The following is a 26485-nucleotide window of genomic DNA, read 5'->3' on the forward strand; positions in this document are numbered from 1 at the left end:
TTGGGAAACAGTGCTATCGTGATCATCAGCAAACGCAGCATATGACAATTTTATGGAGATAATTTTCCGTATCTACATGCGATATTTTCCCTACAAAGAAATAAAGAAGTCGAAACGTTCACGGAAACCATGGGTCACAAGGAAGCTGTTAAAAATGAGAAATAAGAAAAATAGCATGTATAAACTATTCTTGAAAAATCGCGATCCAGACACATTGGATTCGTTTAGGAAGCATAGAAATAATTTAACTAAACTTATGAAAACGGCGAAGCGCAACTATTATTCTTGTATGTTCGAGTGTGTTGCAGGGGTTAAGGAGATATGTGGAGCAAATTAAATGCAATTACCAGATTACATAAAGCTAATTTTAGTGTAGAAGAGATAACTGAAGGGGATCTAACATACAGGGGCAAAGTATGGCTGAAAAATTTAGTAATCACCTTACTTCATTGGTAGGCAGCATCAGTGACACCACTGCACTACATTACATGTCCACACAAGTAGCTTCGTCGGTTTATCTTTCCCCAACAGATTATTTATTTATTTATTTATTTATTTACAGCATACTGCAGGCCGTGTGGCCCAAGCAGGAGGGGCATAGTAACAAATAAAAGTACATGTATAAAAGGCAGAATTGCAAAAATATGAAATTTAAGAAATGAAACAATATAACGCGAAACAGCAATGTTAGTTAGGAAATATTAATAACATGAGTTTGGATTGATTCAGGTGAGTTGAGATGATGGAAAGGGATGAGGTTCCATTCTTCTATGGTTTATAAATTTGAATATGAACATGAATATGAAGTTATGTGTGTTCTAAAAAAAAAACTAAAGAAAAGTAAGACGGAAGATATTGACGGTTTAAAGAACGCTCCAATCTGTTTTGTTATGGATATATTAGTTACCCCTTTAACATTCATTTATAACCTAATTTTAGGCACAGGTATTTTCCCAGAATGTATGAAGCATGCAAAAGTTACAGCACTGTTTAAGGGAGGAGACAAAAATGATTTGAAAAACCATAGGCCCGTATCCCTTCTACCATTGTTTTCAAAGCCTATAGCAAAACTAATATTTATAAGATTATCGAATTTTTTTACAAAACACTCGGTAATTACGCCGGCTCAGTACGGTTTTAGGTCAGGGCTGTCGACAGAGGTAGCATTGCTACGACAAAAGGAAATTATATTAGGCGCTATAGAGGACAGGAAATTTCCTGTACTCTATAGTAAGTTAACTTACACTAGGTATATTTGTTGATTTCTATAAAGCCTTTGACCGGATAAATCCCAATACCCTGTTAAAAAATTTACGATATTACGGGATTCGAGGCACTGCACTGAATTTAATTACCAGTTATTTGAGCAATAGGCTACAGTGTGTATAAGCATTAACACAGAACAATCATCTTTGCAAAAAGTTACTCAAGGTGTACCTCAAGGTAGTATATTGGGGCCTCTACCTTTTATTACTTATGTTAACGACATTATTAACATAAACCAGACAATCCAATATGTCATATATGCGGATAACACTTCCTTGTTTTTCACAGGTGTGGACGTAAATGACCTTATTTCAGCGGCAAACGCGACACTAGGTGACTTGTATGCGTGGTCTACCGAAAACTCCATACAAACTCAACTCAACTCCATACAAATCAACTGCTTAAAAACCAAAGCTGTTTTGTTTCGATCGAAGTGAACAACGTACACAGCTACTCCAAAGCTATACCTGAAGGATTCCGCGATTGATTTTTTTTCGACAGCTAAAGCATTGGGAATAGTTTTTCACGAGCATATGTTATGGGATTCCCATAGTTAAATAGTAAGAAAAAAGCTAAGTAAGGCATTAGGCATGCTTAGGAGATGTCAATCATTTCTACCGACTACTCAGATGTTAATTATTTATAACACACTTTTTTGCTCACAGCTACGCTATGGTCTTTTGTTGTGGGGCACTGGCACCGTGCAAGCTAAGCAAAAATTACTCGCGCTTCAAAAAAAAACAAAGCATTACGTTGCATACCAAATGCCGAATATAATGCACATACGTCGTCTTTATTCAATAAATTCAAAGTGTTAAGATTTGATAACATGTATGGATATTGTTTATTAGTGTCTTTGAAAACTGAATTTCACAAAGGAAATAATAATCTTACCTCCATAGCATGGTTAGAGCGCAGCACCTCGTCTCGACCTACTAGACATAGCGATTATTGGAAGGTTCCTCGATGCTGAACAAATTATGGTCTCTAAAGGCTGAAACATTCACTCCCCCACTTACTAAACAAATTCAGTTTTTCATTAGAGCGATTGCGCTTTCTTTCGCGACAGGATATGTCCAATCTCTGTTTACTGAGACGACGTATTTCTTGTTGTGTTTTCTTGGTGCAGGAAATGCGGCATAAAATGCTGCATTTTTTTTACGATTTTTAATTATTTTTCTTCTCGAAGAGTGCAAATCTTTCAGCATTTTCGTTTTTGTATAATTATATTCCCTATTGTACCAATTTCACTATGTATTTATCTGCCTATTTATTTGTTTTCATGACTACGAATGCTGTCACTTTTCTGCCTTATATTTCTGGGATGTGGGGCCAGCCAAGCTGCGTTTATATCGCAGCTTTTTTCCCGCATTCCACACCACACATTGTATCTTTGCCTCATGTATCATGCCTCATTGAAACACTGTGGTGAAATAAACTCTAACTCTAACTCCAACTCCTTTCTGCTTCAAGCGTCACGAGTACGTGATCTTTATGGGTGCCACTTTACAACTTGCCGCAGGTGGGGAACGATCCCACGTCGTCGCATTACGCGTGCGATGTTCTGCCAGTCCGCCTTTTTCATGTTCCTGTGCTGCCCTCTGACGCACGCCGCTGGAAACGTTTTGGAAGGGTGCCGGGGCTTTCGCCGTTTGATTTGTATACCTGCGCCCATGTTGAGTTTGCGTTGGTTGTGCATTTCGTGGATTGCGATTATTTATTAATGGCTTCTCCTGGGCAGCATGTCGTTCACCCATCGACTAGTGGGTAAACAGACCTGAGTACGTTGTTGTGCTAACAGTGCGGCCGATAAAGGCACGCTGAGTCCCGTCTGCCGACGCGGCTACCTTGGTTTGTTGTCCCTGATGTCGGCACTTGCACCTCGCTTTTTGTATTATTTTTACACATTCATTAAACGTTTCGCATATTCAAGCAGCCTTTGAGCGAAGCCTTCCACGTCGTACTTGCCAAAGCTGTGCATTTGTTTACATTGGCCTCTGCAGCCACATGTCGCTGTTAGCTTCGGATATTCCAGAAAAGGCGCATCGCTGATATGAAACAATGTCAAACTGTCGCAAAACAAACGTATCTGCGTATGTAGGCCGCATTGTTCCACCCTGAGACGAGTCCATATGAGCGGCCGAGCTACTTAGACAACGGCGATTGGGATCCAGACACACATATTATGGGCTGTTATTAGTGATTCTTGCTTTTGTTTAACTTCATCATACTTACAGTTTGCGCGTACCATAAAGCATTATTAGATAAAACTGCGCTCGCCATAAGGACTCACTTATAGGCCGTGTAGTTCTCTCGCGAAATCGCGGATGGCATCGCTGACACCGTTGGCAACTGAGCGAATTTATGCTGCTGTGCCGAATGCTTTGTTTCTTGTTTCCAGTTTGACGCAGAGGTAAAACAGTGCTTCTCTGGAATTAAGAAATGTGTCAGCATGACAACACGTGCAGACCCTACCAACCATCTACGTAGCGAATGCGACGGGCAGCTTTCGGGAACGGTGACGTAAGTACAGGATGTTGGCACAGCACTGTGTCGCCGCTTGCCGCTTATTGTGTACGTGCCGAGCGAAGAGTAGTTGATATCAAATCGCTATAAGGCCACAACTTAACTATAAGAGCGGCTTCTTTAGTCCTTACTGCTTATTCTTTACGTTCATGTCACTCGGTAGCGGGTGCCCGAACTCGACGGGGAGTGCAGGACAAAACCAAGCTTGGCTAAACAGCATCAACAATGGCTCTGTGCACGGCTCGAGAGGACTGAAGCTTGTGCATTTCAGCTTCGAAGGCAAGTCGACGCATTCTGAGCGCGAATTATATATACAAGCGAATGCTTTGCGACTATCGCGTTGTCGGTTCGACAGCCGATCGCCTGGGATTCGGTCGAGCGATCATGGTCGGCACGCTGATTTTGTCGTTGGAGTCGACAAGAAAGCCCATCGCACTATATGACAACTCGCACCCGTCGGTTGCGTCGTTGTCAGCCTGTTATGATCAAATGGTCCCAGTGACAGTGGTCAATAGTCGGGCAATCGTTGGCGTCAGCGTCTTGTCGGTTTTGTATCGACCCAGTGTTCCCACGCCTTAAACGAGTACGTGAAGTCGGGCACACACCAGTGGGAGAGGGCCGACGCTGCAAATAGACTGCGTCACTAAGGGGATGTTTGAAGTGTCGCCAGAGTCTAACGCAGGAGTTTATCGATAAATTTGATAGCCGTCAATAGAAGGCGGCAACTACGGGGTTCACACTGCAGTCCGGACGAAGCCCTGGCCGCTTTCTGTTATAAAGTGGAGTTGCAGCCTCGCTACGCACGTTTACAGCACCGCACCGACGTAGAGCTATGGACCAGCGCAGTTCACACGTAGTACGCTGCACAAGTGTTCACTGCAGTGCCCGTCCGTATGTTTTTCTTTTTTTTCGAGGTACTTTACCCCGATATCGTGCCGCACTGCCGAGCGCGCGTCCTTTCCAAAACGTTTCGCGACTAATCCACTAGGGCAGGTCGCATGTGTCCTGGCGCCATAAAAAAGGCGGATTGAGCTACCGCGGCGCCGTTTTTCCTGTTTTCCTGGTGTCATTGTTTGTTGGCTTCTTATGACATGATTATTAACAAACCGAGCCCGTCGATTAACCACCTTTCTTCTCGTTTATTACATAACGAGGGTCTCAAATCCGGCAACATTGATGTCTTCAGGTAGCATATGTGGGTTTATTGACCAGTTGCCTTCGCCCCCCCCCCCCCCCCCCCAAAAAAAAAGAAGCCCTACTCGATCGTGACGCCTGCGGCAGAAAGGATATTCCAAATACACCGCCAAGGTTTGCGAGTGGTGGCGCTGGCTAACACTCCCAGTGTTAGTTCTAGCCACGGAGGAAGGAAACTAAGGAGAGACCCTGACGTCACTCTTTGTGAAGCAAAAGTGAAGCCGGAAGTTGGCGTTGCTCATGCTCATGTGTTCGTGAGTACGGTGCAGGTAACACGGCGCAACAAGACACGGTGACTAACGCAAACCCGCCCACACAGCGCCTTTGCCACGGCACGAAACCTACCAGAGCAACACGTGTGAGCGCTCAAAAAATCAGAACAACGCCGCCATTGTGGCCCAAAAGGCGTGGCCATGCAGCAAAAAAAAAAAAAAAAAAAAAAAAAAAATAAAATAAAAATAAATAAATAATAAATAAAAATAAAAATAAAAAATCAGCAAAAAAAAAGAGAACCTATACGTCATTTCCGCCACACTTTTCTCCTAGCGCGCGGAGGGGGTAGGGCCTCTCCTTAGTTTCCTTCCTCCGTGGTTCAAGCAGTAAAACAAATACCCAAGAATGTATATGGGAAAACGGCGCCGCGGTAGCTCCATTGGTATAGAGCATCGCACGCGTAATGCGAAGACGAGGGATCGTTCCCCACCTGCGGCAAGTTGTTTTTTCATCTACTTTAATTTCCGTTAATCTGTCATTTCTTTAATTCAATTAGTAAGCACAAGTGCTTTGCCTTAGGTTTTCCTTGATAGTATTGTTTGTTGGCTTCTTGTGATAAGATTATTAAAAAATGGAGCCCCTCGGTTAACCCCTTTTCTGCTCTGCACCGTTCAAATATTATTAACTTCTCCCGTACCATGGGGGAAAATAGGTGTTTTTTCTAGGGTACGCCAGATATTTTTTCTGAAGGAACTACTGCACTCAGTATTTTATGTGATAAATAAAAAAGCAGAATCAACGCACTTTTCACCCATAAAAGTTTTAGTAACGAAAGGAATGTCATCAAAAGATAAATATTCCCAGAATTGGATAAAATTGAACAAACATTGCAAAGACAAGCATGTATCTACTATGAAAAAAATGTAAAAAAACATATGAGATATGCAAAATGTATTGCCGTCTAATAGCCACTATATCAAAAGAAATCTAACTTTTTCATTGAACATGTATTCCACTACTAAAATTTAAGTGCAAGCACAACAGTTTGCCTTGCTGGGCTTCGACCACCGATGTTCCGGGCTGGCTTGTGTCGTAGTCGCTCTCAGAGTCAATGTCCGAAAAAAGACCCCATCCTAAGACTCCCTGCTGCTCGATCTATCTATAAGACCAGCTGCAAACGCAGCGGAATCGCTAGATATGCGGTCTTCGGAAGCGCGCGCGCCCCTCCAAGAGGCAGCCATTTTTGCTTTCTACGTTGACGATCGCAAAAATTTTGGAGGGCATTCAAAAATCACCGCATGGGGAAAAAAAGTGAACTGCTTAAAAACAAAAATATTGTTGTTCTCCTTCCCGTTCTGTGGCGCAGCGTGATCGTGAGCGCCGGGGAAGGTCTTGAAATTGGCCTTTCAAACCATCGATAGCGGGCGGCCATTTTTGCTTTCTACGTTGACGATCGCCAAATTTTGGAGGACATTCACAAATCACCGCCTGGGAAAAAAAGCGAACTGCTTAGAACACAAAAATATAGTTTCCCTCCTTCCCGTCCTGTGTCGCAGTGGGTTCGTGAGCGGCGGGGAAGGTCTTGAAAGTGGCTTTTCAAGCCATCGATAGCGGCCAACCATTTTTTTCTTTATACGTTGACAATCGCAAAAACTTTGAATGGCACTCAAAAATCACCGCCGGGGAGAAAAAGCGAACTGCTTAGAAAACAAAAATATAGTTTCCCTCCTTCCCCTCCTGTGGCGCAGTGGGTTCGTGAGCGGCGGGGAAGGTCTCGAAAGTGGCTTTTCAAGCCATCGATAGCGGCCAACCATTTTTTTCTTTATACGTTGACAATCGCAAAAATTTTGAATGGCACTCAAAAATCAACGCCGGGGAGAAAAAGCGAACTGCTTAGAAAACAAAAATATAGTTTCCCTCCTTCCCGTCCTATGGCGCAGTGGGTTCGTGAGCGGCGGGGAAGGTTTCGAAGGTGGCCTTTCAAACCATCGATAGCGGGCGGCCATTTTTGCTTTCAACGTTGACGATCGCAAAGACATTGGAGCGCATTCAAAAATCCCCTCCTGGTGAAAAAGCGAAATTTTTAGAAAACAAAAACATAGTTGCCCTCTTTCCCGTTCTGTGGTGCAGTGTGTTCGTGAGCGGCGGGGAAGATCTCGAACGTGGCTTTTCAAACCATCGATAGCAGGCGGCCATTTTTGCTCTCTACGTTGACGATTGCAGAAATTTTGGAGCGTATTCAAAAATCCCCACCTGGGGGAAAAGCGAAATTTTTAGAAAACAAAAACATAGTTGCCCTCTTTCCCGTTCTGGGGTGCAGTGTGTTCGTGAGCGGCGGGGAAGGTCTCGAGCGTGGCTTTTCAAATCATCGATAGCAGGCGGCCATTTTTGCTCTCTACGTTGACTATCGCAAAAATTTTGGAGCGTATTCAAAAATCACCACCTGGGGGAAAAGCGAAATTTTTAGAAAACAAAAACATAGTTGCCCTCTTTCCCGTTCTGTGGTGCAGTGTGTTCGTGAGCGGCGGGGAAGGTCTCGAACGTGGCTTTTCAAATCATCGATAGCAGGCGGCCATTTTTGCTCTCTACGTTGACGATTGCAGAAATTTTGGAGCGTATTCAAAAATCACCACCTGGGGGAAAAGCGAAATTTTTAGAAAACAAAAACATAGTTGCCCTCTTTCCCGTTCTGTGGTGCAGTGTGTTCGTGAGCGGCGGGGAAGGTCTCGAACGTGGCTTTTCAAACCATCGATAGCAGGCGGCCATTTTTGCTCTCTACGTTGACGATTGCAGAAATTTTGGAGCGTAATCAAAAATCCCCACCTGGGGGAAAAGCGAAATTTTTAGAAAACAAAAACATAGTTGCCCTCTTTCCCGTTCTGTGGTGCAGTGTGTTCGTGAGCGGCGGGGAAGGTCTCGAGCGTGGCTTTTCAAATCATCGATAGCAGGCGGCCATTTTTGCTCTCTACGTTGACGATCGCAAAAATTTTGGAGCGTATTCAATAATCACCGCCTGGGGGGAAAAAGCGAACTGCTTAGAAAACAAAAATATAGTTGCGCCCCTTCCCGTCCTGTGGCGCAGTGTGTTCGTGAGCGGCGGGGAACGTCTGTAGAGTGGCTTTTCAAACCATCAATGGCGGACGGCCATTTTTTCGTTCTACGTTGACGATCGCAAAATTTTGGAGGGCATTCAAAAATCACTGCCTGGGGGGGAAAAAGCGAACTGCTTAGAAAACAAAAATATAGTTGCGCTCCTTCCCGTCTTGTGGCGCAGTGTGTTCGTGAGCGGCGGGGAACGTCTGTAGAGTGGCTTTTCAAACCATATCAATGGCGGACGGCCATTTTTTCGTTGTACGTTGACGATCGCAAAATTTTGGAGGGCATTCAAAAATCACTGCCTGGGGGGGGGGGGAAGCGAACTGCTTAGAAAACAAAAATATAGTTGCGCTCCTTCCCGTGTTGTGGCGCAGTGTGTTCGTGAGCGGCGGGGAACGTCTGTAGAGTGGCTTTTCAAACCATATCAATGGCGGGCGGCCATTTTTTCGTTCTACGTTGACGATCGCAAAATTTTGGAGGGCATTCAAAAATCACTGCCTGGGGGGGGGGGGAAGCGAACTGCTTAGAAAACAAAAATATAGTTGCGCTCCTTCCCGTCTTGTGGCGCAGTGTGTTCGTGAGCGGCGGGGAACGTCTGTAAAGTGGCTTTTCAAACCATATCAATGGCGGGCGGCCATTTTTTCGTTCTACGTTGACGATCGCAAAATTTTGGAGGGCATTCAAAAATCACTGCCTGGGGGGGGGGGGAAGCGAACTGCTTAGAAAACAAAAATATAGTTGCGCTCCTTCCCGTCTTGTGGCGCAGTGTGTTCGTGAGCGGCGGGGAACGTCTGTAAAGTGGCTTTTCAAACCATCAATGGCGGACGGCCATTTTTTCGTTCTACGTTGACGATCGCAAAATTTTGGAGGGCATTCAAAAATCACCGCCAGGGGGGAAAAAGCGAACTGCTTAGAAAACAAAAATATAGTTGCGCTCCTTCCCGTCTTGTGGCGCAGTGTGTTCGTGAGCGGCGGGCACGTCTGGAGAGTGGCTTTTCAAACCTTTGGGAGCGGGCGGCCAATTTCGCTTTCTATTTTGATGATCGCAAAAACGTTCGAGCGCATTCAAAAATGCAATGAAATTGTAGTATAATGTGCTCACTAATTTCTTGCTTGTGCTAGAAAGTAGATTTTAAATTAGACAAAAATGCGTGAATAGGAAGGTTTGCGCCTATTTTTTTTCTATTAGAGGGGCCCTCACCAGGCCCCATAGCACATTTTGCTTACAGGCTGGAAGTTGTTACGTGTCCTCTGGGGAGCTTTCTGCCGAAAGAAAATTTCGAATCAGCTCATTGATAGCCGATATAGGAATATTTCAGTGCCCCGAACCCATGATTTCTGCAGGCGGGCTCAACTGCCAAGCAAGGCGTTCTCTCCACTCCCCCCGTCTAGCCTACGCAAGCGAAAGTCCTTTCCTGCATTGCCCCATACCGGACCTCGAGGATCGCGCGACGCATACGTCACAGGCCTCACGTTCACTTCTTTGGTTTTTTTTTTTGCTCCTCGTTTTTTTTTTCGGCCCTACGCATTTCCGCCTACGGCGTCGCGCGCGAGCTGTTGTCTCGTTCGCGCAGCACACGATTTTGCGCCCTGTGCACAAGGAAGCATGACTAGCGGTATAATTCAGTGCTACACGAATACTGAGGCAGGACAAGCGGATCGCACAGCGGGATTATGCGCTGGAACACGGTAGATAATGGCATTGTTTCGGTACCTGTGCACGTGACTGCACGACCGTGGGAGCAAGGAGACGAAGCGGAAGCACATCTCTCTTGCTTCGGTGCGAAGTAAAACAAAAACATGCAGACATTCCATTTGTGTGTTTTATCATTACTCTAAACTTAAATTCGTCAACTCAAGCAACGTATCACACAGATAACAGTTGTTTTCTTGAATAATTATCGAAGTCACGTGTAACCACGAACGACGTCACAGTGCCGACACGATTACGTAGGCGCAGGAGCTCGGCTACGTCGCCGACCCTCTTCGGGCGTATTCACCGCGAGTTAACTTCGAAACGGCGTTCGGATTGAAATTTCAGGCCTTTACGCGGCGCCTAGCCATGTGATACTTTGCAGACTGGATTTTTATCGCCCAATGCATGCTCTGCGCATGTCAGCTCAATATGGCCAGACCTGGTGAAGGGCCATTTAAAAAATTTCCAACTTCTGCAAGATTACTTGAGGACCTTCTCTTGATGAACTTCCTTCAGAAATGCGTTGCTATACTCAATTAATAATAAAAGTGATGTAGACTAGGAATTTTGATCCGCTTCACTGTTCAATGGTGTAACTAATTACCATGGTCAACGGCGTACCTATAGTGGCTTTGTTTATAAAGCAACGAACTTTATGGTGGCTGAACTTGGTTACAATAATGAGCAGGCAACCCGAGCATTATCGTAATACGGGGTTATTTATAAGATATGATGTGGCTAATGGGGGTTGACTAATTTATCATTCGCTACCGGGGTTGAAAGAGAGTGTGTGGGGAAGTCATATGAAAGCGCAATAACCACAGCTTCAGGTTTAGGATTTATGAAAGAGTTTATCTGCGTTATCCACAACGGATAATAATCAGTCGGGCAAGCAAGTTTTGCCCGATTGATTACTAGCCCTCCAGCGTAACATTCCGCCAGGTCGTGGGCAAGGGCAGTGTGAGACAGTGAGGTCTGCACAAACAGCTGCGGTAGCTGACGGCGCAATTTTTCGTTCTTTTCTCCCATCATAAGGCAACAAGTTTGTGTCTCATTTTATGCACTGAAAAGTTCTCTCAAGAACGCTCGAATGAGAAGCATAATTGTTGCCTTGTTGGTCTTAAGCTAAGCGGCGCAGTTTTTATTTATGCTCCTGGGGTCACCGAGGGCTGTGCTCCTGAATATTGCAGTCCTGCCAGAAGAAATCGTATTGCGAGATACGTTCCATACAAGCACGTAAAATACTTAGAGTTAGTAAACTACCATTAAAATTGGTTTTAAAAACCCCAGTTTCCGCCTTGTCTTTCAAATAAAGAAAGTTCGCTGTGGTTTTTTTTTCCGCAGCTTGTTAGGATGATATTAAATTCAGTTTGCTTTAATTCCGTGCGAAAGGTGGTGTAGATGTGGAGTATAAGGGCTAACGTGTAGAAAAGTGCTTCTTTATACTATGTGCCTTTAATGTTTGCAACGCTTTGCGACTCCATAATGGGATTTTTTTCACCTTGTCTCGGTTAAAATGTCTTGTGCGTGAGAAAAAAATTACGTTGGAGATTTCGGCGGTGTTTAAGGTTTCTTATGCCTAATTTTAAAAAAAGTTAAGTGAATAAAAATATTCGGGACCTGTTTTGCGATTGTCCTTATCTGAACATACTCAGCTGGCTCATCCACTGCACTGGTGTCATCGAACTTTCCCGCTAGGCTTGTGCAACGTTCATGTACACGGGGAGCATTTCAGATAGCAGATGTAGATCGAGATCGATGCCAGAAATAGGTTCCCCCGACTAGTCTTAAAACACTTGCTGTACGCGCTCTCGCGTGCTTGCTACCTCAACGTATACCGTGGTAGGAATGCGGATGCAGGAGCCCTGAAAAGTCAAGCTCAACGCATTTAATTGCTGAAAGGGGCAAAAAAAAAAAGACACAATCTGAGTCGCCCTTCTTTACTGCAACACAAATAATTAGTCCAAAATTCAAGATCAGTGTGATTCTTATTTTATTATCAGAACGAGACACGTCGTTGGGATGACCGTACAGTGGTCTTAAGATAGGCTCAAAATTTCTCCTTAGAATAAATTAATGCAACACGTTTCTGCCGAAATAGATTTACCTGTCCTGGATGGGTATTTATAAACTTTTTATAAAAGTCGGCGATGATTATTTTAAAAAACGTGTCTAAATGTAGCAATTTTCGCTATTTCTGCAATTTCTGCATTTTTAGGATTTTATAAGGAAATAAATAAGCGGTGTAGCTGCATATCTTTTTTTATTTTTTTTTTCGGGGGCGGGGGGGGTTGCGAAAAATAATTTTCAGCTTCATTGCCTTGCTAAAGTGACCTAAAAATAACCCTAATTTCGGAGTCAGTCAGAGGCAGTTGCTCAAAAACCTATGTTTGGAAATTTTTCAAAAACATACTGTGGGTGACATAAATTCAGCTTATCAGAGGCCAATAGTACTAATGGCTTAGATTTACCGAAAAAACAATTTGGGGGGATACAATGCATTAATTTTAGACTGGCAGACTTTTGTATTTGTAAAATCTGCAAGTCATTAAAACGCTCTTTTGCGCCTTTAGTTAAATACGATTCTTAAAAATGATATCCATGTTAAGTTTCGCAAAACGAGGATTCATACATTTCTACAGAGACATTTTCCCACCTCATAAAAAAATTTCGCTGGAAACTAAATATAGTCGGGGACCCCTCAGTCTGTCCTTATCTGAACATACCCAGATGCCAAATCGTACAAAAGCTTAACGGTAACCACCTTTCTTGTTATTCTAAAGTTCGCTCGAACATGCGTTCCATGTGATGAGTGAGAAAATGAGAAGTTATTGTTCGAGTTGTTTTTGCGTGGCGGGGGATGGGGGCATTTTCTACCAGCGCAGCCGCTCTAATGACGTTTATGTGTAGTGCTCGGTACTTCGAATACTGCCGCATATTTTCGAAGTCGTGAAGTCTCTACCGTACACATATCGCATATAAACGGATGACTCATATAATGCTGACGCGTATTTTCGAAGTCGTAAAACCTCTACCATACACTTGTCGCACGTGAACGGATGACTCACAGCAAGTACGAACGATAAGAAACACTTGTCAGATGTGCTAATTTGATACACAAATTTGTCTCGAAACGTCGAACCTGGTGTCATCGACGTTATCCTTACGTCATGACACTGTGCAATACTTGGTTACGTCGTGTAGCAGGGAGGCTAGGTACGATGACGTTGCTGATTAAAAAAAAAGAATTAGAAAGAGTAATGTTCGCATGGAGGAAGGAGAAACTAAGCGAAGGCTTCTTACTTCTTCCAGGCCCACCTGTCCACAACTGCCGGGAGAGCACTGTCTAGATAAAACAGCGGAACAAAACACGGAGACTAACGCAATCCTGCCCACTTGACGCCTACGAGACCTACGGGGCAGCACACCCATGAGCGCACGTCACCGCAGCAAAACCACCGTAGGGCCCCGGCAACATGGCGCTACAGCGGAAAAATACCACGTGACTTCCTCTGCAATTTTCTGCTAGCGCGTGGAGGGTGTAGGGCCTCTCCTCGCCTTTTTTTTTCCCTTCCTCCATGGCTGCACGCCTTTCTTCTTCCTGAGCTCGCGTGTGGCAGACGCTGTGATCGCAGGAGCGGAGGGAGTCAATCTATCATCATGCAATGACGTATCTTCCTTCTGGGTATCGGAACCAAATCTGACGCGTAAAAACAGGCACAACAGTTAGCGTTCAGCGTTGTCGGTTTTCATTCCCCGGAAAATTTTTTCGGGGAATATATTTCTTCCCACATGAACTTTGACCAGCTTTTCTCGAGGGCTTCTTTTTTCTTTTTCATGCAGCTTACCATTTTTTTGTGTGTGTGTGTATCTGCTCATTAACACCGCTGTTGTATACAAAACACAGAATAACAAAGTTTTTAAGAAGCAGTGTAGCAAGACTAAAACATCATACAGCGATGTGTTTATCCACAGCAGTTAGCTGTGAAGGTATTTGGTATTCGAACAACAGAAATAGAAAGAGCCCTTATTTATAACATTACCAGGCTGCCGAGCCCCAATGATTAGTAATGTAGAAAAAGAAATAGGTGTGATCCCGCGTTGCGTTTGTCAAGTTGTCCGTTTCATCTACCGGAGTGGTCACAACGCGAATCGTGAGAGAACCCGGCCAGGGTTCCCCACCTCCTCTGAGCACCCCAGAACCAATTTGCTTTCATTGACCATTTGTGGTTGAAACCGAATGCAGGGAAAAAAAATCATTGAACGTTTTGTTGGTTTTTCTCGGTTTGAACTGAAAACGCTGAATGCTGGTTACAAGAAATTATTTAGGGCGCTTTCAGGTTTTCCATGCTTTTCCTGGACTTTCGTTTTACCCAAAATGGTAAGTCGGAAATGTCATATCAGTGCTTCTGTAAAGCATGACGCGGTCAGTTTATTATTCGAATAGCAAATTTTCGTAACTGTTTATGGCTGAAATTTTGCATATTTTATTATATAATTTGCTTACGCAACGCCCTATGAGGTTTGACTTAAATTTGCAGTGATTTACAGCTAATACTCCAACACATTTCTTGCATTGATATACAAAGCTCCACGACACAGCTACGCAGTTTTCGCATTATGTGAAATTCATCGAATATTATTGACGAATTCCACGATTTTGTGAGCTAAATGCGCTGTCTGCGATCAGCCGTCTATAGACGTGGCAGCGCGCGTCTCACGCTGAGGGAAAATGTCTACGCCTGGGCGATGTACTGCTTTGATAATAACTGTCCAGCGTAGCTATGCTGTGTTTTAGTTCCTGAAAACATTCATCTGCGTCACGTACCTTACGTACGTCACCAGTTAAGAAAACTAAAGATCAACGTCGTTATAATTCACTATGGATGTGATGTTCGCGCGAAGTTCGCACTAGCCACTGCTCCGACACTAGGCTGCTTCTTTTTTAGCTTTCGATTTTCCGCTTTTTAAATGTGAAGAGGGCAAGAGATGACGGCAGAAGCACTGAGATTCTTCGCTCCACGGTAGGGTAAATGGCTAGGTACAGTTTGTTCCAAGAAGGTGTTCCAAGAATGGTCAGTTGCAGAGACCTTGCGGGTGTGCGTTATTTGCTGCCGTTAGCCCGCGTAAATGCGCGGAGGCCCTCTGAAACGTCTGTGGTTTCGACATTGTCGGATCGTGGGTGGCTGCAGAACCGTCGCAATGCCTCAAAACTATGCACCGATCGCGAGCAACTTTTCCCTAGGGAATTCAGCTTTTCCTTGGCTCTTTCGCCCGTTTTCGGGTAGGTTACACTTGCACCCCCGCCGATGGAAAGGTCACGTGCTCTTGCGCAACCGACATGCGTGGCGCGTGATTGTCGCCGAGCGCCAGCTACACGCACGTGCGGTCGCGCGATGGAGCGCTCGAGAGTGACAGCCCTCCTCCCCGTGCAGTAGAAGGTGGCTGGAGAGGAGGACGGCGGTACCCTTCTACGCCGGCGCTAGCACCATTGGAATCAACACACATGCACGACGAAACGACGAATCGGCTAGTACGTGTTATAGCCACCTTTGCTATATACCGCTACGGATGTGCTGGTCAATGGCTCTGCTCTCTACGGAATTCCGCGACGAAACAACATAGTCCACCAAGATATCCTCACTACAACAAATATGTGCCGTCAGGCGCATCATTTTTTTTTCTTGAAAGGAATATATTTCTGCAAGCCTTCCGCTATTCGTTTATACGTTGACGATCATCGTCGACGTTGTCTGTTCTTTCTTTTTATAACACGAGGTACCAGCTGCGTTTGAACACTTTCTTAATCTATTCATGACGCTATTTCGCTGCCGCTAAATTCCTTAACGGCCTGAGTCATACGCACATTTAATTGTCACCCAGCACAAATATATACGTCATTCGCAAGCAGCAGTGCTGCTGTATTTTTTTCTTGATCGTTCTGGCTATCGTTATGCTTAAGGTACTCTTAAATCTCGTCAAATGAATTAGCGGCTTTGACACGAGTGTAACAGACACTGAAGACCAGGAAGGCATAGGGGAAACGAATTGTTCTTTAAAACAATGAACTGTAGAAATATTTATGAAACAGGATTAAATTTTCGATCAGCTGCATATACTTAATGGAGACAAAGTAAATGAATGGGAAAAAAATATAATTCGCAGATGTATGCCAATCTGAGCGACTGATACATCAAAAATAGCGAAGCTGATAAGCGCGTTCTCACACCCATCGGAAGTACTAGGTGTCTATTTGGCGGTTGTTCTTAGTGATGATTCACCACCGACTCCCTGGACATACGGCTGTTTCGGTTCTCCCACGAAGACTGCGTTGCTGGCTGCTGTTTACCACTGCAGCCGTACAATATGGCTGACCTCTTACGTGAAGCCGGTAAAACACGACGGGAGAAACAAAAAGGACTGGTCACTGGCAATATAAAACACTGCGCAGTGAAGGTGTTTTGTATTCGTGTAATGTGCACGCGAGGTAATTTTGTTTTTTATAGTCGTTGATAAGTACGCTTCCAAGCAAAAATTTGGGACTCCGGCGGAGGTTGCGTTGCTGATTGATACCGAGCACGCCGCCTCACGAAAACGGCCGTGAAACCCCCCTGAACAGCTGCACTGTAAAAAGGGCTTGCCACCGATGGGAGGTGAACGAACCTCCACTTGACGCGTTTGATGTTCTATCAATTGAGCTACAGGAGCAGCTGTCCCTCCATCCACTTTCAATGAGGATGATTTATTGGCATACCCTTTGAAACGGGGTGGTAACAAATAGTCAGCGAGGCGGCTTGAGTTAATCAAATGTGTTTTGCATGTTTTTCCTTCTAGGATTTTTGGATACGTCTCCTTTATCTTTTTTTCTCTTCCTCAAAACTTCTCTGCCGCTGCTAATGCACGTAAGGGCTCCGGCCGTATCAGTTTCTTCCCTGCATTTTTTCCACCAATACTCTAAACTTATCTTGTTTATCTCGGCTGCTGACCGGCTGATGCTCCAGTCCCCTTTAAACCCAAGAGCGTCTACGGGTCTTGCTGGGTGAATACCTTCGCCTTCCATTAGGATGCGCTGAGTGGTCTCCGGAACTTTTCTGCAGCACACACATGCTTCATCTTGTTGCGAAGCTTTGCTCCAGTATGTTTTTACCCTTAGGCACAGCTTGAGGCTCAAATAGCAAGACACTGCCCTTTGTGTTATCGTGCAGATTTTCCCTTCTAATTTCTTTCTTCTCATTCTTGTAAATCTTCGTGGTCCTTCTTGTTTCCGTTCTTTGCATCCAATTCACTGGGTCTGTTGCTATCACTTCATATTTGATTACTGCTGGTTGTCTTGTTACGGCTTTCAATTACCCTGTATTTTGTTGCCGACTCTCCTGACCTCTTTCTCCAGTCGGTGTCCACGCTTTTCAAATACAAATGCTTGTGCACGTTTGCCGCCCATTTATTTTCATCCACGTTCCTGAGTCTTTGTTTAAAACTAATTTTGCTCTGCGTTTCTCCGACTTCAAAAGAAGCGCAACCCATGTCACTCTGCACTGCCTCATTTGTTCTTTCACCGTGGGCTCCCGAAGCCAACTGGCTTACCGATCTTTGGTAAGCACATAGTGTCATTTGCGAACGTTAGCGTTGGCACTTTAGTTCCTTTCCAGATTCTACGCATCAGCTCACATTCATTGTGGCCCAAAAGTGCTTTATGCTTCGTTAATGCTGCATTCCGCTTACCCTTTATTTTCAGATTATCTTGTTGGGTGCGCTTGAGCGAGTCATTCCTTCGTTTATGCATACCCCGATATATATTTATACTGCTTGACTATGAGTATGACTTGCTGTTGAATGGACACCACGTAATTGCTCGTCTCTTTATTAAAGATCGAAGTTCCCGATTTCTCTATGCTAAACTTAAGGCTTAGATTTGTCACTGGTTGCCATACATATTCACAAGTCTCTGTAAACCTCTTGCATTGTCCTCTTGTACCACTGTGTCACCCGCATATATTAGTCCGGGGACCTTCTGTCGCACCGTTTGCCCATTAAGCATGTAGAATAAATTAAACCCTGATTCACTGGTTTCCAGTCGTCTTTCTATGCCCTTAATATAAAGCTTGAAAAACAATGGAGACAAAGGACATCCTTGCTTCGGACCTAGGTGAAATTCCACCACGTCATCACATTGTCGGCCTTCTCATACAATTTGTGCTCGGTTACGTCTATGTATATCTCTCAGCAGCAGCTCCACGAAATCGTCCTCTGTGCCTTCGTGCTTGAGAATCTTCCATAACGACTCCCTGTGTACGTTGTCATAGGCTCCTTTAATATCTAAAAATTCTATCCATAAAGGTATATTCTGAGCTACTGAAATATCTGGACACTGAGTTAGTACAAAAATGTTATCCTCTAATCGTGTGCCCTGCATGAAACCATTCTGTAGTTCACCACTATAGCATTTTTCTCAACCCACTTCGACAGTTCTAATTTAGGGCTTGCATTGCCATTCTACATATACAGGTTGTCCCACATAACTTGAGCCAAAGTTTTCAAAATGAAAGGCACTCTGGACGCGAGTTGAACCAAATGCCTAATGTTGGCACTGGCCAAGAGTTACTCAGGCATTTTTTTATTTTCCCCTTAACTAATTATCTAGTTATCTTTAATTAACTTTAAATTAAATTAAAGGTTAGTTATCTTTAATTAACCAACTTTTTAAGTATTGGCTGCAGACCCCAAGTGTGATACGCAAAGTTGTAGAGCACCTTGGGAAACCTCTGAATAAATTGTTTCCAACACGATATATCTCACGTGGTCCTTGTTCCCGCGTTCCAAAGCCCGCTAAATATGAAAAAGTACCACTTGACGGCGCGCTTGCGCACTCTTATTGTGCTGCTCTCAAGCGTGCGATGGATGAACAAGGCCGGCTGCAGCGAGGTTGGCCCGCGGCAGTGCATTTGCACCGTCATGCGATAAGAGCCGCATGCCCAGATACCTACACCTGGCGTTATGCCTGGTGTAGGTATAGGTAACTATACTGTGTAGGTAACTGTTGTTGCTGGATCTGTTTGAGTCTGAACTACGCTTTATTTCGTGCCTAAGTTATCCTTAATAACGTATCTGATGTACCACAGCGCATCGTCTCCTTCGAAGACGTTACCATCTCCATCCCTTATTGCGGTTTGTGCCTTGGGAGTCCTAGTCAGCACCACTCGCGACCATGGCGGCGGGTGTGGAACACCTTTTCAACTACAGACGTGACGTGATACCTTCGAACCAATAACGACAATAAACTCTCGTATGCTACCTTATTGCATCAGAGATGGTTGTCAGAGTGGGGACCCCTCATGCGATGAGGGAGAAGAATCGGGGGAAACCGATGGGGCTCAATTTTTCTTTCGTGACAATCATGAGAAACGAAGCCAAGGAGAGTGTAAGGGTAACGAGCTGTTTCTTTTTAATTTGAGTTGCAAGAATAATTACGAATGAAGATGAGATGTGCGATAAGCTTCATATCATCACTGAAGGAAAATGGAAATGTAAGCGGAAGACAACTTGCCGCCGGTGGGAGCCGAATACACCCACAGCTAACGCACTCCCAGGGCTAAAAGCTTACTACGCGTACACAGACACCCGAGAAAGTGTACGTGTTCGTAACAACGCGGCGTGGCTCGACTGGTAGGGCAGTGCATGCGCCACGCGGAGGTTGTGGGTTCGGCTCTCACCGGTGCCGAGTCACTTTAATATTTTTTTTTCTTTATCCAAATGTGAAGCTCATCACAGATATAGCCCTCATTCATAATTGTTTCTACAAGTCGATCAAAAATTGTTCATGTCCCGTGTGCTTTCCTTGCCTCCATAGTATTTTGAGTTCTTATGGTACCTCTTGCTCAGCGGCGTTGAGTTCCATTGGGCACCCGCCGTGATTGCTCAGTGGCTATGGTGTTAGGCTGCTGAGCACGAGGTCGCGGGATTGAATCCCGGCCACGGCGGCCGCATTTCGATGGGGGCGAAATGTGAAAACACCTGTGTACTTAGATTTAGGTGCACGTTAAGGCCGATCCACACGACGGACCAAATTGCTCTTTTGGACCGCGGTCCGCGCATCACGTGATAGGACGTCACCAGTTCCTGCGTACCACCGTTGGCCCGCGCAGGACCGCGGCCCTCGCGGTCCAATAAAGGCCGATCCACACGACGGAACAAATTACTCTTTTTGGACCGCGGTTCGCGCATCACGTGATAGGACGTCGCCAGTTCGTGCGTACCGTCGTTAGCCCGCGCAAGACCGCGGCCCTCACGGTCCAACAAATCGCCGAGGCTTTTCCCGCTTCCGTTTTGGCGGCGAACCGCATGACCGCAGCGATTTTGGCGTAGCCAGCGAATGTTGTCCAGCAACAGTGTGTCTTCAGCCAAATCAAATCTAGTTTGCGGCTCAGTAAAAGCCAGTCGTTTCATGTCCGCCGTTCCGCATACACGTGCGTGCAGGAGATATATTTTTAAACAGCATGTGCTCTTGGAGTGACGACGAGGTTTTTTATTTTGTGTCCCTGGTTGAGCAGTTCCCGGCTTTGTGGGACTCGAGCCGGAATGATTACAATGACAACGCGAAAAAGCGTTACCTGTGGAATAAGGTAGCTGGAGAGATGAACGAGAACTACCCGGAAAACGGACCGTATGAAGTGGGTAAGTTCTTTCTGCGACAAGGCAGTCTTTACTTATTCATAATGTGAGTTCGCGAGAGTGTCATTTGTCATTGAAAGGCCTTGCTTCTTCCTATATGTCAGAACACTACATTGAGTGGGGCTGCACGCCGAATTTTTCGAGCCACTCACATTGCGTTCGCGCACAGACAGCAACTTACACGTCAATTGGAGGGAGCACTACTTAAAAGATTGCATACGTGCGGCGTTCGTGAATGCCTGGTGGTTTTACAGAGTTCCCTCCTCACCTTGTCTGTTTTTAATTTTGTTTGCCCACACGCAGTCCCTTTTATACTCAATTATTTTTATACAGGGTGTCCAAGCTAAAAGTAGCCAATGTTTTAAAGGCGAAGTGTGCTAAGAGGCTCAAACCAACTCAGTGGTGTCGAGTATCACGGTATATTTTTTTATTTACAAAATCAGTTAGTATAAAGTAATTGCCAAACATCTTAAATATTGCCTTTGCCATGAAAGTGTCAATACGGAAGTTGTAGTTCACATTTAAAAATGGTCGACTGAAGTGTTTGCAACTAGGTACCATTGATGGAGCTTCTTGTAATTGCCTTTAAAGAAAGCCGGCGAAATATACCGCGTGGTAGCACCACTATTTCAGCGCTCCCAGACGACTGATCAAGAAAGGAAATCCGCATATCTGTACAGCGGTTCCGGGACGGGCTTGGCGATTCCAGTGGCCACAAAGTACACGCCAGCAACTCTCGCTACTGAAATATTTGATCGCGAATGAATAGAAGAACATGGCAACTGCATTTTCCTTCCCGATTAAACAGTTCTGAGGTCAACATTTACTCAATCCCGAGATCCTTTCCTTTTTTTTTTACTTGCCTTGTGTGTTCGGGCTTCATTTCACAAGTGGGGCGAATTATATGTTTATGCCACGTCACGTCGAAGCGCCACACACCTTCATCACCGTGCTTGCTTTGTGCGCCCGATCGCGACAGGGCACGCGAGTGAGTCTCGAAAAAAAGGCATGCAAACAATGTCCGTTACTGATTGGTGACGCATTTTTGGAGATGTGCTGAAGGGCATCTTCGCCAATAAAAGGCGAACCTACAGAAAGGAGAAAAAGAAAGTCCGCACGACAACGAGCGGCCAGCCTGCAAGCGAGGTGTATACTGGCAAGTGGATTTTCTTCGCCGCAATGCGGTTCCTGGATGCTGTTCCGGAGCCAAACCACCGATTTTGCAGCGGGGACTATGGCAGCTCGGCAAGTTCAGCTATAGAGGTACTGTATTTCTGTGCATTGTCTCTGCGCATGTAGAAAGCGAAATTCCAGGAAAGATCAGAATGTTCCCACAGAGTCCCCCATGCCCTATAGACATGGTTTCTGCAGGCCCTCAGTTGCGAGCAAACCCAAGGTTGACGACTGGGCGTGTTGGTATAGCATATCAGAGGTTGGATTGCGCAATATTTTGACGAGACACACAGAAGAGAAGAGAGTTTGCAGCAAACACATTTTGCTGCAAACCGTCAGGCAGATGTTCACTTGTAAAAAGGAGGATTCTTCGCCTTTTTCACTGCACAAAATGTGGAGAATGCAATTGCAACTTGGAAAAAATGTCTTATTTACTGTGCGTATATTGCAGGCTGAGGCACAAACATTGCAATATGCTGCGCTGTTTAGACCATGGCTTTTGCTTCACTGAGTTGTAAATAGGGCAGCGGCATTTGTCACAAGCTGGCTGTCTTGTTGTTTTTTTTTGCATTTAGAATTACAGCAATTCTCCTAACTTTTCCATAACTATGCGACTTCGGCACATAGACCTGACAAGTAAGTGCTATAGCCCAGGACGCATGCAGCAAGTTTCAGTTGCTTCGACGTATCGTCTGTGAATGCCAGTATTCAAACTGAAACAAGGCGGCAACTTATTTCATGCCAACTGTGAAATTGTTCATTTCAGCCTCACCACAACCGAGATCTCCTGGCACCTGCAGAACAGAGTGGTGGGGAAGAAGGGGAGCTGTCCGTGATGCTGGAGGAAAGCTCGAGCGCCAACTCCCCAACCACGTCGAGAAGAGTCGAGTCGCCGCCCACACTCAGCACAAAACGGCCGAGGCAGTTACGCTCCTCGGGGCCGTCAAGCGAAGACTGGGCCCAGAGGCAGTCAGTTTTGCGCACTATTGCCTCAGCCATGCAGCAACCGTCCGAGCCAAACGACGCCTCTTTTTTCTTTGCCAAAACGATTGCGGCTCATATGAGGCAGCTGGACGCTGTGAAGCTGGTGCAGTGCCAGAAAGAAATTCTGGACACAGTTGAAAAATTTCTCACAATGTAAATAAATGTGTGTGCAAATGTTCATTTTATTCGTACTCATCAACATATGCAGATGCCCTCTGCCACGGCACAGCACCTTGGCCGCTGAAGTAGTCCCGCATGTCCTCACGGACCCTGGCACCAAATGCATTTCCACGTCCGCGTGTTGCTCGTAGGCCAAAAAATTTTTGCTCCCTACTATCTTCGGGCCCCGAGTCAGGAAATGTGCTCATGTCGTTGCCAAGGTAGTTATGTAGCACACATGCTGCCTTCACCATGGGGACAACTCTTTCAGGCTCTGCATTGATTGTAGTGAGAAGAAAGCGAAAGCGATTGGCCAGTATACCGAACGCGTTCTCCACAACCCGTCTTGCTCTGGACAACCTGCAAAATGTATACAAAGTGAAAAAGTATTGCATTTTCTTAGGTAAGCATATTCAAGGGCCTTATAACGCCCTCTAAAATACAAAAAATCAAGCTTAAGATGCATGCCTGTAATTAAAGATCCGCTGACCACCCGACAGGCTGCTACCTCCATACGGCTTCATCAGATTCTTCCCGATTGGAAATGCGTCGTCGGCCACAAACACGGGGGGTAGGAATAGACCTGGTCCAACTTCCACATGGTCTGGCAAGTTTGCTTTGTTGCCTTCCAATGCCTCCTGTAGGGGCGTGGTCTGCCATACTCCTGCGTCGCCTCGAGCACCGGGCACACCAACGTCAATGTAGGTAAATTTATAATTTGCATCCACAACAGCAAGAAGAATTACGCTAAACGACTTTTTATAGTTAAAGTAAAGGGACCCAGAGTTGGCTGGTTTGGTTATGCAGACATGCTTCCCATCTATTGCCCCCACACAGTTTGGAAATTGCCAATTTTCGTCAAACCCCCTAATAACGTACCGCCAATCTTCAACTGTTTTTGGTGACTTCATATAATCTTTGCTTAGCTTATGATAGATAGCCGAACATGTTTCAGGAATGAAATCGTTGGCGGTGGAGTGCCCGACTCTGAACTGGCGACTTAGGGAATGGTGGCTCTCACCTGTAAATAAATAAAGACGAGGTGGAAGGACCTATTTAGATTGCCGGTAGAACATACTGGCGCATGCAGCCAAACTAGACTAAACGTGGGCAGTTTGTGTAGGCACGGCAGCTGGGCAATCGTTTTGCTTTTTTCTTACTGCCGATGTCAGCGAAATAGTGGCGTTTTAGCTCCTACAAACCCCACTTCACTGCATGTCGCTGAGAATGTATAGAACGCCAAGGCTCAGCTCTCCTATAAGGAAAATAACTAGCTGCGCGCTACACTGTGGCAACACATAGAGCATCTACGTTCGGCTGCTGGTCTTGAAGCCGCATGTTGCACCCGGTGCTACATTTCAGTGCAATTGGCTCTAAGAAAGTACACGAGGCGCAGCCATGGCAATGAGAAGTGATGTGAGGCCGCAACAGCCCAAACCAAGACGAAAAATGCTTACCAGATGCAAGGTAACGCAGCGTTGCTTGCAGCTTCGTCGCAGGCTGTATCGGCTGGCGCATGACAGTCGTCTTCCGTTCTATCCTAGGCCCCACGCGCGCGAGAAGTTCCGCGAACTGCTCCCGGCTGACGCGCAGGAGCCGCCTGTACTCAGAAGGGTCGGACACTACCAGCTCTTTGAATAGTTGGCTCTGCAGGCCGAGCTCCTTCCTGCACATCCAATCCTTCACCCAACACGACCTTTTTGGGGCAGGGTAGTAATCTTCTTCGTCCACGCAAAGAGCCAACGCCATAGCGGCCAAACGACGTTTCTGCTCCGCCTCCATTTCGACGACTTCTATTCGCGATACATGCGCAGCATGAGCGCGAGGGATTGGCATGGTTTCGCGAATTTGTTGAGTCGCGAGCACTGCGGCCGAGAGTAGCTGCTTGATCTGCTCCGCCGTCTGCTATCGCGGTCCGCCGTGTGGATGTGCTCTGCGCCGGACCGGACCGCGCTGGGCCGTGACGTTGCATCACGTGACCGGTCGGCCCGCGGACTTGGTCCGTCGTGTGGATCGGCCTTTAAAGAACCCCAGGTGGTCGAAATTTCCGGAGTCCTCCACTACGGCGTGCCTCATAATCAGAAAGTGGCATTGGGCTGCGTGGTGAAATTTTATCCATGCCGTTTATGCATTCAAATGTTCATTTATGAAGCCTTTCCTTGTTGCGTCTTTATAAGGGCTTAAGGATGCACGCAATTAAGCTTCTAAAATAGATATTTTAAGCCGGAATAAATATGTATTTGTCATATTCCTTACGAGCTCGGATAGGTTACTTCTTACTCTGAGGCGTGAAATTTGACGTGGCATTACTAATTTATAACTGTTGTTTCGTAAATACGTTATTGTAGTCCGTTTCAGCGTGCTTTCAAATAGTGTTATATATGTGTAAGACGTGTATGAGGGGGTGGGGTGGGCGCACCGCTTACATCGCTAGCGTATATTCTTCAGATAGCGCAAGTCGCGAAATTGGAATGCCATCAGTGCAGTACACTTCTTGCTGAACCACCTTGTGTTTTACGAACAGCTCCTGAGCAACCCTGCCGCGTGCAGCTGATGAGAATGTGGGAACCAGCGCCTCTTCATTGAAAGCGGCGCACAAACAGTCCTTAAAGGGCAACTCCGGCGATTTTTCGATGTCAACGGATGTCGATGACATTTTCTGGGTACGTTCCTCTGAACACTCCCGTAATATCCTTAAAAAAGCAGGTTTCAGAGTTGCACAGATTTTTCACAAATGAATTTAATTAGTTGCCTCGAACACCCTACTTTGCCTCCTCCTCAGTTACAGGCCAAATTGTGTATGACGTCAGGAGTGTTCCATGACGAGCATGCCGGGACTATGTTGACGACAGCGACGAGAGCTTGGAGTAGTCGATGATCGTGAGCTAGTGTATGGCGTGAGAAGTTGCTGTCACGGGAAGTTGTTGTGCTCCCTGTAGACTGGCCAGAGGTGGGATGCAAGTGGTGTTGCGTTGTTGGCTGCACAAACTTCAGCCCTCGCCATCCGCACACACAGTTTGAGCCGATGCCGATCGCGTTCGTTAATTAAGTCATCAAGATGAACAAAACTCTTTCTGTAGTTCAAGTTTGACCATACCGATTTGAAATAAGCCATTCTTCGTTGCGTATACAGTGCACACACAAAAAGCAAGAAGCGAAGACACGGAGCAGTATCGACATCGGTACGTTGCGGTTTTCGACGGAAAGCTGCCAGCCGCACTCACCGGAAATTCCCTAAATTATATGCGACTACGAATATGGGTGTATTTTTACATACTGTCATGCAGACTCACTATGTAGCTTCCGAGGTGCACTGCTTGCGTCGTAACCTATATATAAATGGGCAGCGAGAGTAGGCCCCTTCGACACAGCAGCGTAAACAACCGCCTCGTTCAGCTGTCAACGGTGTCAGTACTGGCATAGGCGTTTCCGCGAGGAAACTACGCGTTCTCTAAATGAACGATGCTACGCGCGTAGTCCTCGTCTGCGTCTCCTATACTGAACATATTG

At 45.6% G+C, this 26485-nt stretch overlaps 2 protein-coding genes across 2 annotated transcripts; one reads left to right on the forward strand and one right to left on the reverse strand.

Annotated features, from left to right (window-relative positions):
- The first annotated feature begins 20440 nt into the window (after positions 1 to 20440).
- On the forward strand, positions 20441 to 22973 carry LOC135897271 (uncharacterized). Its single transcript, XM_065425868.2, has 3 exons — positions 20441 to 20662; positions 21711 to 21922; positions 22599 to 22973. Exons 1-3 carry the CDS (start codon positions 20485 to 20487, stop codon positions 22971 to 22973), a joined length of 765 nt encoding a protein of 254 aa, XP_065281940.1. The 5' UTR covers positions 20441 to 20484.
- Positions 22974 to 22998: 25 nt separating this feature from the next.
- On the reverse strand, positions 22999 to 24937 carry LOC135897270 (uncharacterized). The gene is made up of 3 exons (XM_065425867.2): positions 24433 to 24937; positions 23444 to 23648; positions 22999 to 23335 (listed from the first exon to the last, which is right to left on the reverse strand). Exons 1-3 carry the CDS (start codon positions 24809 to 24811, stop codon positions 22999 to 23001), a joined length of 921 nt encoding a protein of 306 aa, XP_065281939.1. The 5' UTR covers positions 24812 to 24937.
- Positions 24938 to 26485: the final 1548 nt, after the last annotated feature.

Source organism: Dermacentor albipictus, chromosome 1, assembly GCF_038994185.2.
Source record: "Dermacentor albipictus isolate Rhodes 1998 colony chromosome 1, USDA_Dalb.pri_finalv2, whole genome shotgun sequence".
Taxonomy (NCBI): domain Eukaryota; kingdom Metazoa; phylum Arthropoda; class Arachnida; order Ixodida; family Ixodidae; genus Dermacentor; species Dermacentor albipictus.

Coding starts and splice junctions, on each gene's coding strand:
- LOC135897271 (XM_065425868.2), top strand. CDS start 20,485: ATGTGCTCTTGGAGTGACGACGAGGTTTTTTATTTTGTGTCCCTGGTT. Junction 20,663..21,710: donor AAACGGACCGTATGAAGTGG/GTAAGTTCTTTC, acceptor GCATTTTTGGAG/ATGTGCTGAAGGGCATCTTC. Junction 21,923..22,598: donor CGGCAAGTTCAGCTATAGAG/GTACTGTATTTC, acceptor TGTTCATTTCAG/CCTCACCACAACCGAGATCT.
- LOC135897270 (XM_065425867.2), bottom strand. CDS start 24,811: ATGCCAATCCCTCGCGCTCATGCTGCGCATGTATCGCGAATAGAAGTC. Junction 23,649..24,432: donor GCTGCGTTACCTTGCATCTG/GTAAGCATTTTT, acceptor CCGGTGCTCGAG/GCGACGCAGGAGTATGGCAG. Junction 23,336..23,443: donor CAGCGGATCTTTAATTACAG/GCATGCATCTTA, acceptor TACATTTTGCAG/GTTGTCCAGAGCAAGACGGG.